The sequence below is a fragment of the Sinohyriopsis cumingii genome, chromosome 8 (genome assembly GCF_028554795.1).
Source record: "Sinohyriopsis cumingii isolate HCF-2022 chromosome 8, ASM2855479v2, whole genome shotgun sequence".
Classification (NCBI taxonomy): Eukaryota; Metazoa; Mollusca; class Bivalvia; order Unionida; family Unionidae; genus Sinohyriopsis; species Sinohyriopsis cumingii.
This window is the reverse complement of record NC_142968.1, coordinates 14,100,861-14,121,345: the sequence shown is the minus strand read 5'-3', so window position 1 is coordinate 14,121,345 and position 20,485 is coordinate 14,100,861. Positions and strand designations below refer to the sequence as shown.

The 20,485-nt window shown below is 36.3% G+C and overlaps 1 protein-coding gene across 1 annotated transcript in view; it reads left to right on the top strand.

The window, feature by feature from the left end:
- LOC149793010 (CTD small phosphatase-like protein 2) overlaps positions 1–20,485 on the top strand; it is a 76,045-nt gene that overhangs the window by 5,483 nt on the left and 50,077 nt on the right. The window contains exons 2-3 of the mRNA XM_089966886.1: positions 10,333–10,479; positions 18,902–19,109. Of these exons, the coding sequence (XP_089823012.1) occupies positions 10,378–10,479; positions 18,902–19,109 (310 nt within the window). The 5' untranslated portion in view covers positions 10,333–10,377. The remainder of the gene's footprint in view (positions 1–10,332; positions 10,480–18,901; positions 19,110–20,485) is intronic.

Below are 20,485 nucleotides of genomic sequence, written 5' to 3'. Positions count from 1 at the left end.
GAGAAATAATACAGTTTATATTCACCAGTTTCTGTTTTGATACCTAAAGTTTTCGAAAATGTGTTGTTTCCAAATTGAACATGGTGTTAAACATTGTTAATAGTGACAACCTTCATTTGCATTGAATTTTGCTACTAAAGATTGCTAAGTATGTAGAAATTTATCAATTTCTTGCCTGGGACAGTTTAATATTCATGCTGTACAAGGGAGTGCTAGTTATAGCTAGCCATTGTAATGCAAATAGTACTGGTCTCCATTCATAGGTCTCATGTTTCACATTGATGATTGTACATACATAGACCTGCCAACCCTTACAATTTTGCCATAAGTCTTATGAAAGTTACCCTTAAAACATGAACTTAGGCATAAAAGCAAAACCTATGGAAAAATGATCATTGCCAAAGTATCTGGAAAATTTGTTCATCCATGTTTGATTTGCATCTAGGTTTCATATTAGAATTTCTGAAGTTAGTCAGACAACCAGACTAACTTTGAAGCAGCACCTCAGATGCTTTAAACTGCACCTATTTGTTCATGCAAAGTGCCTGCTTGATCGAACTGTTGATTTAAAAAAAATTTTAAAATGGCATGCAGCAAGCGAAGCATATTTAAGACGAAAGAGAAAATGAGCCTCTTGAAAAGTGTTAATAATCAACACAGAAGAATAAAAAGGAATATTGAGATTCTTGTGAATAATGACTGGAAGGAACACAATTACGTTTATTGGACATCATGTGCAAATTGGAGTATGACTCGTGGCAGGAGATATGACTGCCGTCTTCATGTGAAATAGAAGAATTACATCAATTAGAGATATATCAACAAGTCATTGAGCTGCATAGCTTTTGGAACAAAAGTTTGTGCAACTGTACATGTGGTAAATAAAGTCTAAGTGTACTTTACAAACTTTTCAGTTCAGCATGTTTATCTTCGCTGCATGTTTCGAATACCGAACTCTTAATTACGTTTTCCAGCTTTACAATAGCAGTTTATAATATTTACACCTTACTGAAAACTGGTTAAACTTGAGTGAGAAAAGCAACTGCCTTACTGAGATGGACTCGTAGGGTTGGCAGGTCTGCATACAGCTCATATTACCTGATACACTTAAGCAGGATATCTTCATAAATTAGAGGTTCCTACATATGGAGCCTGATCAAGAACGTCTAAAGAAAATTTCATTTTGTTTAGTGGCTCGATGTTTCAGACAAATTAGGTTGCTTTTTCTGGACATGCTTAAAGTGCAAATCAGAATACAAGAGGGTCTCTGCATCTCGCCATCAGATTTTGTCATGCTGATGATCATACTGGGAGATTTTGCTTTTAAACAAGCTTGCGAATAAGAAGAAGAAAAATATTGCACATTAAATGCTATGACACTGCGGCCTTAAACTAAGAAACTGAAAGAAAGAAACCCAACAAGTGTTGTAAAACTCGACAAATTTATTCCCCTAGAATAAAAAGTGATAATTTAAAAGGAACTTACAATAGTGTGAATTTAATACCAAATAATGTTAACCCTTTAGCTACTACAGCTGTTGTGCAGTCTCACTACTGCTGAGTGCTATCATATCAGTTACTGAGACTACTGAGGCTGGTTGCTGGGCTGAATATTAGAGCATCATCATGGCTGACTACAGAAACTGACAATATAAACATGGTTACATTTATATTCATTATTTCTTTATTTTTTGGAGGATTTTAGTGAAATAAAAAACAGCTTACCTTGTATAATGTCTGTTATTCATATATTTTCACTACATATACTCCTACATCCCGTCATACAAGAAATCCCAGTCATATGAACTGTATTGAATCCCACAAAATAAATCCAATATTTACATATGTACATATAAAAACATGAATGAAATCCACACTCTAGTTAAAAAGATGAGAGTGGTACCTCTCAAAACAGTCATTATCCACACATAAATGTACTTGGCATTGTTTGCATCCTATGAAAACTTCATGTCTCCTCCCTTCCCTAACACACATTTTGCATCTCCCATGTTTTGGGAACCGTCCTGGCCAGTGCCTTAAACCTTCAGCATCAACATTGGACAGAGTTTTTCTTTTCCTACTTCCCTGAAAGCCAGCAACCATACATTTGGCCAAGTTCATTCTAAATTCAAGCTGTGTTCTTTTCTTTTCTTTTTACTTTTCCGGACTTGGTTTTTATCTGGTGGTTTGGTGACTCTTTCATACATATCAGGGCATTACATATCGCTGTATCAATGAGAAACCAAAAAAGATATTTCCACATTTCTTTGCTTTATGACAAGAACTGTATTGCATTCTGTTTTGGTCTGTAATATCCACTCCCCCTTTGTTTTTGAAATACTCATGTGCAACTTTTGGGCAAGTTACTCCTTTTTGTCAGCCGGTTTTTTTCTCTTCGAGTTACACTGGACAGCTGTGTGGGATCCATGTTGTTATATATAATATGGACAATTTTCTTGTCTTTCCAGGCAACACAGACCAGAGTCTCTTTTTTGCATAATTTTCATATGTCCCTGGCTTTTTAAACCACTGGGTTTTTTTAAAGGTTCTGGCATTCCTTTCCTATTTCCTCAGACAGTACCACAACAGAAGAGTTCATCTTGATGTTAATCTTCAAATAATTGGGGATTTGAAAAGAAATTGTCCATATAGATGTGGTGGTTTTTGTTTATTATTTTTCTGGTAAGGTCTTTCACCACTCTAGATCCTAACCCTTCTTCTCTCACACTCCCTCTCTGTCCATCGAGCTTTCCAACATATACTTGAAATTCATGGACGTAGCTGGTTTGAGGATGGGCTCTTTCCCAGACTTTAATGCCAAATTTTGTAGGTTTGGCTGGCAGATATTGCTTAAATGACAGTCTTCCTTTATAAGCAATCATGCCTTTATCAATTGACTGGTTTTTGGGAGGGTCATAATTTTCCAGGCATTTATGCAAAACGGTGCCATAGAAAGGTCTTGTATGGAAAATCTTGTCATGTCCTGGTTGGCCTCTGGGTGGGTTGATGCTTGTGTGGTTGGCATGGAAATATTTCCCTATTTTTTCAAACTTTTCTCTTGTCATGATTTTGGGTATTCCTGGGATCCCAAAATATACAGATGTATATTCCAAGATATGCCCACATCTTTGTGATGCTAGTTTCATACCATTTCTGGTCTTGTTTTTGGCCCAACATTTTCTTGGCATAATCGTTTGTTTCTTTCACAAGTTTTTCCACCAGACTTTCAGAGAAAAAGCTGAGGAAAAAATCTTTCTCATTGCTTAGTGGTCCAAGCTCGATTGTTGGACCAACACGAGAATCGAAATCATTGATCTTGAACACGGCGAGATCATCACTCCATTGTGCAAGTGGGACTATGTCTTCCTCATCATCCAATTCAGAATCACTTACATCGGGTGTTGAAACCGGACTAATATCAATATCAGATCTATTTTCTACAAATGCTCCATTAAATTTTGCAATATCGCTTGCATTGAACCCTTCAAAGTCGCTCATATCTGAATCAGAATCCATGTTTGTTTACATCAACTGCGCGTGTTTCGTAAAGTGCAGAAAACCGCTTACAGTGTCTAAATTTAACCTCTCAGCTTTCAAACTTGTATCAAAATGTTGAGTAACCAGTCCTCTCATTGGTTATGATAATCAAAAATATGTAAACTTCTGTACTTTAAACCAGATGCAACACTGGGGTTTCGAATACTGCTGAATTTTACGCACATAAGCGACACGGGGGTAGTAAACTGGGCTTATCGGCACTGTATATATGCGTCAGTGGGGTTCAGGAGCTATTTACAGTAGACGCTTAGATGCAACAGTCATAGCTAAAGGGTTAATAGTTCTAGAACAAGTCCAAATTTAAGACCTTAGAGTCACAACAGTTAGGAAAATAAAGAAGGCAAGAAACACTGGATTTTTTTACATTCTCATTGCATTAAAATTATTTGTGTGGTCCCCTGAGCCAAACAGCTAGGTAAATGCAGTCCATTACAGCATACTTGCAGAGGGTTCACCCAGGGCAGTGATAGCCATGTCAGTACTTGTATCCCTTAGACTCACTAAATTTTTTATGGTTTGCTTGGTATTCCTTCAATTAAACTGAAATTTATTAAGTTCATATACATAATTATATAAATTTCATGTACCTTTGAAAACTTAAAAAAAAAAAAGGATTTACCGAGTTGTCTTTTATCATAAATAATCCATAAGATTCATTATAAATTCACAGTGAATAAGCTAAAATCTTAAACTGCTTAGATAATTCCATGTTTAATTTTAACCGATTTCATTTATCACGAATCCTGTAAACTTGAACCTGGTGGGAAAATTGCATGCAACCATGATAGGGTATTTTCCCTACAGTTTACTCTCCTTATCATTAGAATTCTCCACTGAGTGTCTTTTTATTGTAGTTGCCAACCAAATGAAAAACATAACTATCCATTTTCCCAATACCAGCAAGTCTTCATAGAGTGCATGGTTATTTTAGACAGTCGATACACATATTACACAGTCCATTGCGCTATAAATGGAACACCTGTTTTAAATTTGACTTTATACACCTAGGTCTACCTGTTGACTGAGAGTGTATGTTGTGCAAGTTGCAATATCCTATTTCAAGCTTAAAAATAAGTATGGGTGAGATGAAAAAATTGGTCAGTACATTTTTTAGCCCTCCCCCACCCCCATTTTTTATTTGACCCCTTCGTTCTGACAATTTTATTTGTTTTACCCTCAATTTTACACCCCTGGGGGATACACTGGGTGTTAAGTGTTAATCTGTAGCAACCTCAGTTGTAATCAGCACAATGTGTAGTAAGATTTGTATCATTCAGAATTCAAGCCTGCCTCAAAGGCAACCCCTTGGAGGATGTGTTTTGGGGGCAAAATTTCTCAGGCACAGCAGTTAATGTTTTCTTCCCAAAGGTCAAACCCTGATTGGATCATCACAGTTTTTTTGACAAATACACAGTAATCCAGGGTTCAGTTATTCAATTCAATCATGTCTGGTCATCATTTTGAAGAAAATGGCATGCAATAACAACAAAAAATTATTTTAAAAGAAAGAAAGAACATGCATAATGGTGAAATATTAATGAAACATTTTCGTGCTAAAGAATATGTGCAAAATGTGCAGTTTCCTTAGTTTGGCAGTTAAGTTGGCATTGTGGAATTACAGAAATTTTGTCACATAATTGCTCTTCATTTATGAGTCTTTGGGAAAAAGAACTGAGTTTAAAGATGCTTCAACAAATTATGGACTCGAAATTACAATAGAAAGCAATAATAATGCAGTTTTAACTCATTCAGCCCCAGAGGTTTTTGTTGTTTTCACTTCAGATGTGTGTAGGAAAGACATTGGGGGTGGGGGCTGTTTCTGAATACATCGTAATACATCGGCTTTCAACAGATTTTCCATGAGACTAATGCCTAGTTGTATTAGAAACATCATTTTCCATTGGTTATTTTGCTTGCACATGAGCAGAAGGGTAAAATGCTTAACCCTTTAAGCCCCGATCCCGTCTGTAGGCGTGATCCGGTTTCTGCATTCAATGGCCGATCCCGCCTGTAGTCGTGATTTTTTTACTGCATTCAATGGCTGATCCCGTCTCCAAGCGTGATGAATGTGTGTTAGATTCAATGTCTCTGATTGGTTAGAAATGGGTTTATTCCAAGAACTAACAACTATTAAACCAATCAGAAATGATTTTACTTTCATTTGCGGAAATTTGAATTGTTCAGAAGCTAAGGGCTCCTGTTTTGAAAGCGGTTTAACTACACGTGTTCTGGTCATGAAAAATCGTAAATGATGGCGGACGTAAGAGTGATTTTTGATGGGAGCAAAAATGAGGAGTTTCTCGGGGTTTGATCTTGAAAATACTGAGCAAGCTGAGGAAAGATATGTTCATTAGTTGGATATTTTGTGAGATTTCGATTCGGACATAGAAGTTTCTGAGATTGAATCGTCCGAAGATGAGGATGCTGACAGCGCTGATGATCGAGTTCTTGCGGATAAACGTTGCACATAATTTTGTAAATTCTGTATAAATAAGTCGTGAAAGACTTGGACAAATAAGGAAAAAAAATACATCACTGTGTAGACAAATTCATTTGCAATAAATAGATGAGGATGCTGACAGCGCTGATGATCGAGTTCTTGCGGATAAACGTTGCACATAATTTTGTAAATTCTGTATAAATAAGTCGTGAAAGACTTGGACAAATAAGGAAAAAAAATACATCACTGTGTAGACAAATTCATTTGCAATAAATGGTGAAACTTTCTTGGATTTTAATTGGATATAAGCAGAGAAATTAAGGTAAGAGTGAATGCATGTGCACGATGTTTACAAAATTTTTCAAACAGGTAAAAACTCTGGGGCACACGCAGCTAGACACAGCTTAGCGCTGCTGGGGCATAGCAGCAGTGATACTGATAACGGGTCTGGGGCTGAATGAGTTAATGGACCCATCTTTTTCGTATGGAGACCGCTCTTTATTCCAAATGCCCACCTTATCCTAGTCTGTGCAGTTCAGACCGGTCTGCCTTAGATATGAGGCCAAAAGGTCTAAAATCCGGACACAAAATCGCCTTCAGACCATGAGCGAATGTTGGGGGGGAAAAAACCGGGTCCAAAAAGTGAGGTTTTTCCCTCTGTATTTTGTAGTGCAACTAGAACTTCCAGATTATTTGGTGTCATTTTAGAGCTATGTCTGTCTGCTTTTTCGTAATACCACCCATGTTGTTGTATATTAAATGACCTTGATGCTGCAGAGCTCAGAAATAGGGTACAGCCTCATCACGTCTACAGATGGGATTGGGGCCGAATCAGTTAGACATGTTTATGGAAATTTCATAGAAATTGTCAAAGAATGGCTCTTTTTGTAACTTATGTGCAATACTGATGCACAAATGATGAAATAAATAAGTAATATTCAGTAGGGCCTAACCGGAAATCGCCTCAGCCGAATATCCCATTTTTCGGTACTATTCGGAGGTATTCGCCGCGGCAAATAATACGCGCACAAATGGTTAGAAGTAAAATAATTCAATAAATATCGAACTTTTAAAAAAAGTTTTTTAATACATAATAATTTAGTTAAAAATAAATTATAATTACACAAACAGTTAACATTCCATTGGACTTCATGAATCATGATTGATGATAATTTATTTAACTCAATTTCGTTTAGTAATTTCACAAGCATTCCCCAGGTGACTTAACTTTTCTGCTTCCGGTAAATATTTGAGTGTAGAGACGCCATTTGTAAAAAAATCTTAACAAAATTTAATTATTACGTATTCAAAATAAAATTAATAAATAATAAATATATATATATTAAAATACTAATCGAAAAATGTCTACTCTGAAATTAAGTAGCAAGATTTGGAACTTTTTCACTATAAATGCTGTGGATGAATCGAAGGCAAATTGTGATGTCTGCAATGAAAGGCTAACACTAGGCAGCAAAAATGTTCGTTCGTATGGAACTTCTGGAAGAGTTTAACGTTTTTTTTGTGAGTTTATCATGGTATAAATTGTCAGTTGCCAATTCACACAGCAAATAACGCCCGAAGGGCGTTATATAAGCTGTGTGAATCAACAACTTACAGTTTATACCACGATAAACCCACAAAAAACAATGTTAAACTCTTATAACTGAAATTTCAATTATTCGTTATGTTATTTTGTTTGCATCATTATAAAATAGAAATCTTAATTGAGTGTAGTAATACATGCTTGGGTTTTTTCTGTTACGTAGCTATATATAGCACTTGGGATTGTCCTGCTTGATCGTAATAAGGTCATCATAATACCAGTCCTTCAACCAATGGAAGCCAAATTTATTCAAATTTTTTATTAAAAAATGTAAGAATGTTGTTTTCCTTTAATGCTAACTTCATGTCTGCCTTCACTGGCAGTGTTTATCTTAAGTTGTACACGTGACTTTATTTATAGAAGTTAAAAAGTAGTTCTCCTTACAGTTCATACAGAAATGAACGCAATTCATTTTGATCACGTGGTAACATTCTGGCCAATGGAAATGTTACTTTCCTATACCAGCTACTGCCATTGCAATTATGCTCAAATAAATCACCTTCGATCCTTCCATCACTCTGAGTATGATGAATACACCAGATCCACAGAGAGCCACAAAAGAAAAAGAGATGATGAAGAAGATTTAAGTTTAAGCTTCGCATACGATAATGAAACAAACGGTACTCTCCAGAGTCGCACCTACTACTCGGTTCGTGCCTGGATCTGGCAAATAGTACATCCAAATACTCGGATTCGGTACTTGGTGAAAATTATCTACTCAGTTAGGCCCTAATATTCAGATTTGGTGATGTCACCAAAATTTCTCCCATTAGCTCATTCGGCCCCATAGGTTTTTGTCGTTTTCGCCTGAAATGTGCATAGGAAAGACTGGGGGGGGGGTGCTATTTCTGAATACATCGTAATACAATGGCTTTCAACAGATTTTCCATGAGACTAATGCCTAGCTGTATTAGAAACATCATTTTCCATTGGTTATTTTGCTTGCACATGTGCAGAATGGTAAAAGTTGGAGTTCTTTTTTCTCTCTTTTTTTTGTGCTGAATGGACCCATTATTTTTGTATGGAGACCATTCTTTATTCCAAATGCCCACTTTATCCTAGTTTTTGCAAAGGATCACCTGTCTGTGTGCAGTTCAGACTGGTCTGCCTTAGATCTGGGGCCAAAAGGTCTTAAATCAGGAAACAAAATCGCCTTCCGACTGTTTTGGGAGGTACCACGCTCAGCTTTTTAATTAGAGTGTGGATTTCATTCATATTTTGTTATGTACATAGGTAAATATTGGATTTATTTTGTGTGATTCAAAACAGTTTATATGACTGGGATTTCTTATATGATGGGATGTAAGAGTATATAAAGTGAAATATATGAATAACAGACACTGTACAAGGTAAGCCGTTTTTTTATTTCACTGAAATCCTCCAAAAAATAAAGAAATAATGAATATAAATGTAACCATATTTTTATTGTCATTTTCTGGTCTAATATTCAGCCCAGCAACCAGCCTCATTAGTCTCAGTAACTGATATGATAGCACTCAGCAATAGTGAAACTGCACACAGCTGTAGTAGCTAAAGGGTTAACACATTAACCCCTAGCGACGACTTTACGGGGCAGGAGGTAGTAGCCTACTGCCGAGCTCTGTAGCGTCATGGTCATGCATGATACACTGAAGTGGATGGTATTATAGAAAGGTAGACAGATGTAGCTCTACAATGATACCAGATAATCTGGAATATCTAGTGGCACTACAAAATACAGATAGAAAAACCTCATATTTTGGACCCGACTTTTTTTTAACGCAAAATTCACCCATGGTCGGAATCCCATTTTGTGTGTGGATTTTAGACTTTTAGGCCTCAGATTTAAGGCAAACCGGTATGAACTGCAGACAGATGAACCTTTGCAAAAAGTAGGCTAAGATGGGCATTTGGAATAAAGAGTGGTCTCGATACAAAAATAATGGCTTCGTTTACAAAAAAAAAAAAAACCCAAAACAAGTCCAACTTTTACCCTTCTGCTCATGTGCGAGTCAAATAGCCAATGAAATATGATGTTTCTAACACAACTAGGCAGTATGTTATTGAAAGATGACCGGGGATTTGGTATTTTCGAGTCTATTCAGAAATAGCTTTCAAAATGTGTTTCCTACTCGATTTTCAGGCAAAAATGGCAAAAACCTCCAGGTGTTAATGTGTTAAGAGGTTAGTTTTAGGACTGCTCGGGCCTGGTTTCATGATGATGTGACTGGATGGGACATGACACTACATATCTGCGGCATGATGCCCCAATGTTAGGCTTCACTATAAACTGACACACTGGAGACATCATACGAATATGACTGAAAAATTGTTGAAGCTGAATAAAAAATCCAAATCACACACACGCACACTCTATTCTTGTACTTGAAGTTAGGGAGTTGATCCCACTTTGTTAACAAAAAAGTAGAAGGATTATGAATATATTATGAATTTAACAGAAATTATGGTAGGATTTGGCAATATCATGCACTGTTATCATGATTATTTGCACAGCTGTTCTAATACATGAATCATGTGCCCTAGAATAGACCCTGTGTAAGCATGATGACAACACAAGTTTCACTTTTTCTGGTGGCATTGGCTGTGTCAACCTGAAATTTGTATGTTCCACTATGTTACAAATTAAATTGGGGTGAGTGGTGTTAAATTATTACAGTGACACGGGTGTCGTAACTGAATTACACATTACACTTGTTTTAATACACTCAACTGTAGAAATCTGTATTTACAGATAGTATGGTCCCAGTTTGAGGTAAAGTGCCATATACAGGAAATCATGCAGCTTCGCCAGAAGGCGAGTGCCCAAGTCACAGGATTAGTCAAAGATCCGAGAGAGAGCCACAGAAAGTTGCGTGGAAAGAGGGACCAAGATGAAAAGGTATGTTTCACAGAGAGAAAGGGAGGAAGAGATTGTATTGAGGGTTTCAGAAAAGAAAGGTGCAGGTGGAAAAACTTTTATGACTAGCAGATTTCTATACATCATTGCATCACTTTATATATTCTGCCCTCCCATTATCAGAGTTCGGGTATATTACCACATACTTTTACATGCCTGTAACATTTATTGTTATATTGTTGTGTTTGCCTCACATATTCTGCCTTCCCAGCTTTCATTTATTTTACCATATACATTTACAACACATTTATTGTTATATTGTTGGATTGGCTGAGCCTTGTACTTTTAATTTGAGTTGGTTACTTCAGCCTATCATGGCAAGTCTTTTTATTGCCCAAAGTTAAACGGTGCAAAAAGAAAAATATATCCATATTTATTTTAGCACCCCTAGTCAATGGCTGGATTTTAAAACTAGGAGTCCAGGACTCCTATTTTGGGAAAACTAGGAGTCCCGCCAAAAAAAGTTGCAGTCCCCTCCCACAAGCATATTGGGTATACCTGAAATGGCAAAATTTCTAGATAAGAAGAACTGGTGGGTGTAACAGAGTTTAATTTTTGAAATTCTTTACCCGACTGACATGTAGCTCTTACTTGTCCGTTAGAGTGAGACTGAATTATGATGTCAGGCCAAAGAAAGGTCTTACTCCAAGCATTTTGCTAGGCATCACACACTTTCTTACACTTGGCTACTGTTCCATCCAAACTATCAGTTCTTGCAACTTTAGCACTCTTCTGAATCTCATTATAGTCATTTGTCAAGTTGCCATTTAACCCCAAAATACTTACCCAAATTTGCAAACAGGTTTTGGTATAAGTTTCAATGCACTACTTATTCTGCTAACTCAGAAAAGAACACAATAATGAAAACTAAAGTTTTTCAACAGATGTACTGTTTTAATGACCAGATGTATATCTCTGTGTATTTCTGAATTCAGTTAATGTAATTATCAGCATATTTACCCACACTAAGCAGCTAGTGGAAGTCTCTGAACTTCTCAGCCAGCTATTGCATCATGTTCTTCTGATGTACTCTTACAGTGACAACATGTACATCTTAAGGGCCTTTCAGCCACTGAATTCTGTCATTGTAAATATCAGCACAGCAAAAATGATCAATTGATCAACATAATTTTCCACTGAGCAGGTGGTTGAAGCAAGACTGGCAAGCCTTTGATTTTGCCATCCAGGTGTTGTGTGCCTATGGAGGACTCCTGCATAAGTGATTTTCTGCTTACCAGAAGAAATTTTTTTATATCTAGATACGCGTGATTAAGAGTTTTCAAGACTTCTGAATGTGATGGTTTGTCATCTGTCTTTTGTTGTTCTCTCTCATACACAAGTTAGCAGTGGTCAGACAATTTCAGTTTTGACCCAGCAAGCCATTAGGGTTGTTGTTGATGGGGTGGGGTGGGGGTATACAAGAATTGGGCTGCTTATATGACATTTTACTTGCCCATCTACTTGGATGGGATTTATTGTCCCAAGCATTTATTATCACTAAAAGGATTGCTATGAAACTCCCCTACGTTGATGTTAGCCCTGAATGAAATGGTACTCTTTAGAAACCCACTATGACCACTATAATGACTGCCTTGAAAATCTTGATATTACTCCTGATTATCAATGAATATCCTTACCGACACACGTGACTAAAAGACTTTTTATGAGACTGCTCTGGTGGCTTAGTGGTTAGAGTGTCTGCCTTGGATGTGAGAGGTCGTGGGTTTGATCCCCAGTCAAGTCATACCAAAGACTTATAAAAATGGTGCTCAACATTAAGAGGTTAGTGTTAGGACTGGTTGGCTTGGTGTCAGGATAATGTGACTGTGTGGGACAACATGCCACATGTATGTGGCATGATGCCCCAGTGCTAGACATCACTATAAACTGCCACACTGCAGACATCATAGCGATATGACTGAAAAATTGTTAAAGCTATGTTAAAAATCCAAATCACACACACTTCTTATCAGATTTAGTTGGTCTTAAATTAAAATGGTGATGATATGATAAAACATCGTGTGTGGTTGCTGTTGTGGCCTCGTTAATAGTATGTCTGAAGAAATGGTGATACAGATGTTTGGTTTTCTGATGAAGGCTTGTTGTACCTACTTATTTACGATAAAAATCATGCTAATTAGACTTCCAACATGATAGCCATATCAACTGTCCTTTGAACATTATGACTGCTACTGTGAAAAATTGGGTCATATTGACACGGATTTTTTAAATTGGCTTATCTAAACACAGATGCTGGTATGACCGTCCAAAATGTGAAAAATCTCATTATACACATACATGGCTTTCCTTATCAGCCAGGAACCAGGTGATTTACCTGGCTACTTTTACTTTGCACCTGACTACTAAGCTGCATCTCTGTTGAGGAAGGTCCACAAAGCCCGCCACCTGCTTTGGCAGTTCACCCTCCAACTTTAAATCTAATGGGGGGCCCCGATTATAACTAAATGGATAACCATACCAACACTTTTTTTAAAGACCCATCACAAGGCTGATCATTTTACTTAATTATTTAGTCCATCAATCCATGTGTTGCCAATTCATTTTTGCACAAAATCTAATAACTCTACCATCTACCAATCTTTGTGGACGGTTCATACTTGGAGTAAGGAAGAATCCTATGTGATTTTGGGGTCAAAATATCAAATATCAAGGTCTTCTTGAGTGAATGAAGAAAAAATCTTTTTGCACAATAAATTTAATTCATTGTAACATTCCAGATTTAAGACAATCCTCCATCCAAGGGAAGGAGGTCATGGGTTCAAGACCAGGCTGATTCATACTTAAGTCTTATAAAAATGGTACTAGCAGCTGCCTCACTTGACACTCGGCATTAAGAAGTTAGTGTTAGGACTGGTCGGCCTGGCATCAGGATAATGTGCCAGTGTCTCGGGCATGATGCCCAAGTGCTGACATTGCTATAAAGTGCCACACTGTAGACATCATAGCAATATGACTAAAATTCTTGAAGCTACATTAAATGATTATATCTTGCACACACACATACACACACACATGGGGAGACTACTCAGTTTTCTAGTCTAAATCTTGGCAAACAGTGTTTTAGCACTTTCATTGCTATAATGAGCTTACAGATGTGGTAGGAGTTACCAAGGAACCCTCAGAATAAAGAAAAAAAGGGGATACCTTCCCTGACAAACACAGAGAAAACCTTAAGGGGTTCATGGAGCTGTTGAATGGCTGAATACTGATTTTATAAACACACTGAATAGTTGTTGATAAAGAGCTTTTTCTAATGACGTTTTTCGCTTTTTGGTGTTAGTGGCCTTTATGTTCAAACTCTGAAAGATCGTTAACAACATTACTCCAAGACGCTTCAGCAACGATCGGATGTACACATAAACATTGTGTATTATGTCACTGCTTTTAGGGGACCCGAGTGGCTGAGTGGTCTAAAGAGCTGTCCATTACAGATCATTGCCATCTCACCTCTGTCTGCGTGAGTTTGAGTCTAGGATTCAGCCACTGTGGGTATATGAGAAAGCTTGCCAGTAGCTTCTTGTGGGTTGGTGGTTCTTTCCGGGGTTTTCCCGGGTTCTTCCTCCACCATTAATACTGGTAATACATGCATAGCCTATCGTGTGCTGAAAAATGGCCTTAAATCCCACAACAACAACAACAACAACAGTCACTGCTTTTTGCAGTTGATTCACAACAAAACCTTGTTGCCATCTTCAGATATATTTGTGAATGAGCAGGCCATTTAAGGTAATTATATTACTGGCCTGTTTTATATATATATATATATATATATATATATATATATATATATATATATATATATATATATATATATATATCAATTAGAATGAGCTGACCTGACATGACTGTCTGCTAGCAGCAAGAAAGTAGAATTTGCATGCCTGTTAACTTTTATTGTGTTTCACCCAGATCTGATACAAAGGACATAATTAACATAATAATACAAGGCACATCTTTTAAACCTGCCTAACAAAACAAAAAATTCTTTCTCAGGTTGGTGATCAATAGATTGTCAGCACTGAATTGGGTTTTCACAGAAATGCCAATTGACATATATGGCTGTAATGGTCAAATGACATTTTTCATGTTTGGGTACAAGAGGGCATGTTGTTTTTATGATGATTACAGTGAAACCAAATTAAAAGATAAAACTAAAATGACTGTACTGTTTTAATTGGTATTTATTTGTTAAATTGTTGCCACCAGGAGGTGTTAGTGACATTTTCACTGATTGATTATTCTTATTTACAGCAGGGTTCTCAATAGATTTCCAAACTGAAGTGTCAATTGACCCTTGACCCATGAATCTCGGGAGTCAAAATGAAAATCTCAAGAGTCAAAAACTAAAATCTCGCGAGCCTATTATTTTGGACAATCATGAGCCCATAGCTGTGATTCCTCATTATTGGTGGAAACAAATGATGTTTAAGATTTCTCATCTCGTGCTGAATAATGAGAAATATTTGTACAGTATTTTGTAAGAAATATACAATCTCATATTTGTAAAAGTGTTTCTTTTTCTAACTATATGTTACTGTGTATAGATATCAAACAGACAGGATTATTTTATACTTTATTATAGTTTCAACTTTTGAACATATTCTATGCAAAAATATACTCATACAACTATGAAGGTTATATATTATTCAGATATCAAGGATGTACATCACAGAATTATCTCTTTCCACTTGTCATAAAATTTTCTAACAAATTTCGTAGATTTACTCTTCTTCTCATCAGAGCTGACACTATCTTTATGTTTCTTTGGAGTCTCAGGGTCAGAAAATTCATTTCAGCCTGTTCATCTTTTTTTTTTCAGAATGATCCATTAATTAAAACGTTTCGGATTTTAAACGTTTTGCCGATTCAAGCATTTAATTAATCACAATAACACAATCCCACGATGAAAACTGGTTTAGCGAGAAACCATATATTCCCATTTTGTCTGACTGATTATAATTAAAAGTGCATTCAAACTAATGCCGATATTTTATCAGAAATGAATTTAGTGAAGTCATAAATGATTCAGAACTTTTAAACTTACTGCTAAATGAAGCAAATTACCAATAAAACAATTGAAAGTTGGTCCACTTCTGTTGACAACCACCTTCGCGAGCTGCCATAATGATATGCTCCAGTTCTGACCAGTTGATTATAACTTGATGTCCAAACATACCAGTGCAGATATTTGATCAAAGGGCAGTCCATTCATAATTGTTTCCTCTTCCTCTATCAATAACTTAAACGTATAATCTCAAAACAATCCAACCTAATTCATTTGAATCTATGCCTGGCTTCAGTGAACTGCTAGCTCCACCCACTTCATATATGTCTTCTATTGGAGCAATATTATTGGCCATCAAGGTCTAAACTGTTGTCGAGCAGATGTCAGTCAGTGCCTTCTACAGTAAATTTATTATGGACAGTGTACGCTTAGTAAGAAACTAAGCTGGAAGTGAATCAAGGGTAATAAAGATCGATGTTCGAGTCCAAATCTACATGCATCAAAAAGACGCACAGGTCGAAATTTCTGTGCGTCTAAATGGGTTATTTTTAAATTCTTTGTGTCAAAACCCGAGGGTATGCGTCTGTTGAAAACCCTGTTTACAGTACTGTGAGAATGTTGTTTGGAAAGAAAATATATAAAAAGTTGACAATTTCATGATGTTGATTAAAATGTTCAGGTATAACTACCATTTATGATGACGTAACGAGAGATCTTTTTTTTTTACTTCAAGTTTCTTCACATTCAGCGGTAGTGGTGGTGGGGGAGGACAAATATTTGGAGTATTTTTCTGTTTAAATAATTAGGTCCATGCCTGATGCTATGTTATAAGCAGGTTCACAAGTTATCAAGAGAGCAGTGTAATTGGTTATTATTTTTAATGTAGATGTATTGTTTTAGTTTTAAAATAAGTTTGTTAAGGCTTCTTCGTGCATTTAAATTACCTACAATGTATAATTTGACATTATCAGCATAATTTGTTACCATGGCAATGGCCACATAATAACTGCTGTACTCTGTATGTATAAAACTGGTTACATATTAAATCAGGTGTGGAAGTTTTAACAAGTTAGGGCAAATTAAATATGTCATACTTTCCTGAATACATGCCAGTTTTATTCTCAATTTTAATGCCTTTTTTATGCCAAAAATTCTGAGGAAATCAGACATTCAGTGACTGGAACAACTAAGAAGGAAAGGGTTAAGCAAGTGGGAGTCTATTATTTTTTTATATATTGAAGAAATAAATTTGTATTCACAAATAAGACTGCATGAAAAGCAGGTTCACAAATTTTCAAGACATGCTGAAGTCACTGGTGACCTTTTTAAAGAATTTTTGCAGTTTTATCATTATCCTCCATTATGTGGGAGCACGTTTGTTTTTTATCCAAAGATTTTAGCAGTTTCTACCAACATCAGTGTTACTGCCTTTTTCTTTTGATCTACATAGCCATGATTGTGCTGATATGCCATGAAGCCCTATCCATACACAGACCTTTGACGCTCTCTTGCATATTGTCATAAATGTTTTACAGTATACAAAAAAATGTTATGTGTGGAACTCAAAACACATTATCAGAGGGTGCCTGATCAAACATGTATTTTTTCCCCAATAATTAAGGAATGATGATTATGTCTTAAACTGCACTAAGTCATGTACTTGTGTTATCTTCTACAACAAACGTGGTACGGCCATTATAGTTTTGTCCTTACCCATCCACTCGTGTGTCCATCTGATTAACAGCATGATTAATTTTCTGGATACATCAAAACTTGTGGAATCCAATGGTTAGGCTCATGTATTAAAGTAGCCCATGGAAATACTTTAAAGAATACAGTTGCAGTCAAGCAATAACCATTGTTGTTGTTACGGGCTTAATGCCATTTTTTCAGCACATGATAGGCTATACATCGTGGCAATGTTCTGTTTCTGGTTATATGAAAATCTGACGTAGGGTTTTTTATATTCTTTGCAGTTATGATTATTTGACGAGTAAACATTAGTAAAACGATTGGGCATTCTAGAACATTCCCATTCTGTGTTAAGTATTTTATATGTTTTGGTCATGCCCAGTAGTGAACCATCACTGTTCCATTAATAGCTCTATAGCTTTGTTTTCATTTTCCAGTATTTTTTATTCTCAACATTCACATAGCTGCCAACCCTCACGAATTTGGTGTGAATTTCATGACTTTTTCAGCGATTCACGGATTCACGCCGTAAGCCAAAAATTCATGAATTTTCCAATCCTCAATTATTTTAAATCTTTAATAAAATAACCGATTTCCTGTTAAGCGCTAGTCATGATATTCGCAGTTGCCGAAACGGTCCGGTACTGCTGGTCACGATATTAGTAGATCTACAGCCGATTAGTACAGTTAGCCCGGTAGCAAGCATTTTAGCCTATTTTAATCTATATGTATAAGAGTAGTTTTACAACTGCTCTTGAAAGAAACTGGGGCCTAACCGGAAATTTGCTCCGTGCATGCGTCAAAACACTGATTTGAGTTACCGTTCAGCATTGCATGTAAGATGTTGAAAATGTCTTCACCACCAAGAAAAAAGAAATGTATTACTCAAAAAGTGAAGTTTAATTTGGAATATATCAAAAAATGGTCGTGCATTCTGCCATTAAACATTGATATTCATTCATGCTTTTTGCACTCAGTGTGCTATCGCAGAGACGATGTGAGGAAGAATGTCGGTTGCAAAAAACATAGAAGTTGGGAAAATTAAGAATTCGCAGAATTCAGCTCTGGAATATTTTAAACCATTGGCGGAAGATCTGCAGGCTACCAACGCTGAAGCATTATTTGTGAGTTTTTTTGTCGAACACAATCTACCTATATCAGCTGGAGACCATGCTAAACATTTGTTCTGACAAATGTTCCCGGACCCAAAAATCGCTTCCAAATTTTCCTGTGGAAGAACCAAAAATGCTGCAGATCCTGTGCATTCCTCACAGCAAAAGTGACAGCGAAAGATTATTTTCTTTAGCTGCAGAAACTTCTTCAGCAATTTTAGTCCCCAAGATCAACCAGCAGGCAAGAAGTCGGAACTGTTTAGAAAACAAATTTACGATCAAGCAGTTGAGGAAGTTCAAGTGTGCCACAGTATCATGTCTTGATAAATAACTATTTCTGCATATATGTAGTGTTTTATTTTTATTTTGCGAACTTGATATTGTGTAGTATTGACGGTCAGAGTGGATGGAGTTATTGTCATGGTATTTTTCACGAATTCATGTCCAAATTCACGACTTTTTATCCCTATTTTCACTAATTGTGAGCCTGGAAGGTTGGCAGCTATGCATTCAGGAAGTTTCATACTGGTCATTCGTGACTGATACTGATTTCTTTCCATTTCTTCCTATTTAGGTGTCACTGGAAGCTTCTTCCAGGAAGAGGTGCAGAAAGGAAGTTACAGTAACCTCCCCTGATAAATCTATTATGTGCAATGGACATGATGTTGTTGTGGACAAGAATGAAAATCTCCTGTCCACAGAGAACTGTATTGGTCCAAGAGCTGACCCATGCCTGATCACCTCGGCACCCTACATCAATAAGACCAAGTCCAAAGGGAAAGGTAAGGAATAAAAATATGAACGGGGAGTGATCACTTGAGTAAATTTTGTAATTAAAGTTGTTATTCATCTGAAGTATTCACACTTAGTAGAAAGCTTTGTCACTTTTGAAAATGCACCACCTCTGACCACTTACTAACTCACAAAAATTTTGTTATGTCAATATGTTTCCATAAACATTTTCGTTTCTGGAGCATAGTTATCAAACCTTTCAAGATGTCTCAACTAAACTTGGTACACCTCAAGCAGGTTGTGTAGAGGTGACATTTCATACCTGAAACTTTCTTCTTCTTCTTTTTTTTTTTTTTTGATCATGGAGAAAAAGTGGTGCATATGTTGAATATAAATTGATTATGCTTGATTATAGGATACTAACATTAGTTTAGAAATTGAGAGAGATGGACAATAGAATACTTGAACTAGGTATCTACATAAGCTGGGGAACAGGAATCAGAGTTGGGTGGGTGGACGAGGAATGGCATATCTAGACGGTTTTTTGTTCTTAGTTGATCAAATTGAAGTTCTAAATACAGGATAATATTTGAATGTTTAATTCATTTGAAATTTTTGAAATAAGTTTAAAAAGTTTTGTGTTATGCAAGCCAAAAAAAGGGAAAAATTTCATTGACCCACCAAGATTTTGTTTAAAATGGACATACTTTGAAAGTGTACATCTGCAGATGTATAAAGTGTTCAGAATACCCATGCAGCACTCCAAGTGGCAGCTAAAATGGTCATATTTGCATCTTAGGATTCAGAATTGGCAAGTAAAACTACTCATCTTGTTTCCCTGTCAACCTCCAGAATCATTATGCAACAGCATAAAAATGATGTAAGCAGTTTCTAATTACGTTTGACTGTTTTACTCTACGAAAATTTGAAAGATGCAATTTAATTCACATTTCAATCCCATTTTTATAATGAGACTGTTTTGACATCAAGTGACCTAATTCATGACCTGTGTAGTCAGCCTCAGTCAGTGGCATGGGTCTGAAAGAATGTGGACATGAAAACAAATATAGTCAAATTTCTGATCAGTAGAATAATGTCAGTTTAGTTGCCACAGAATACAGTTATAACTAAGGCTTTAATAATATGAAGATGATTAAGTTTTAGGTCCTTTATCAGATATGTTGAGGCCAGGCAATATGTAGAGATGATTTAGAGTATCCAAATATTGATTTTCCCGGCGGTCCTGTATTTGAAGGTGATGGCTGCTGACATTTCTGACAGAGTAATCTGGGTTTACTACTAAATATAACCACATACTGTTTTATAGTACTCTTTAATTAGTTGATCGAAAAATTAAATTTGTTATCATATTCTGTCATTAATTCCCCACTCAACTGATCTATGCCCCTTTATGAAAGGTGTTCAT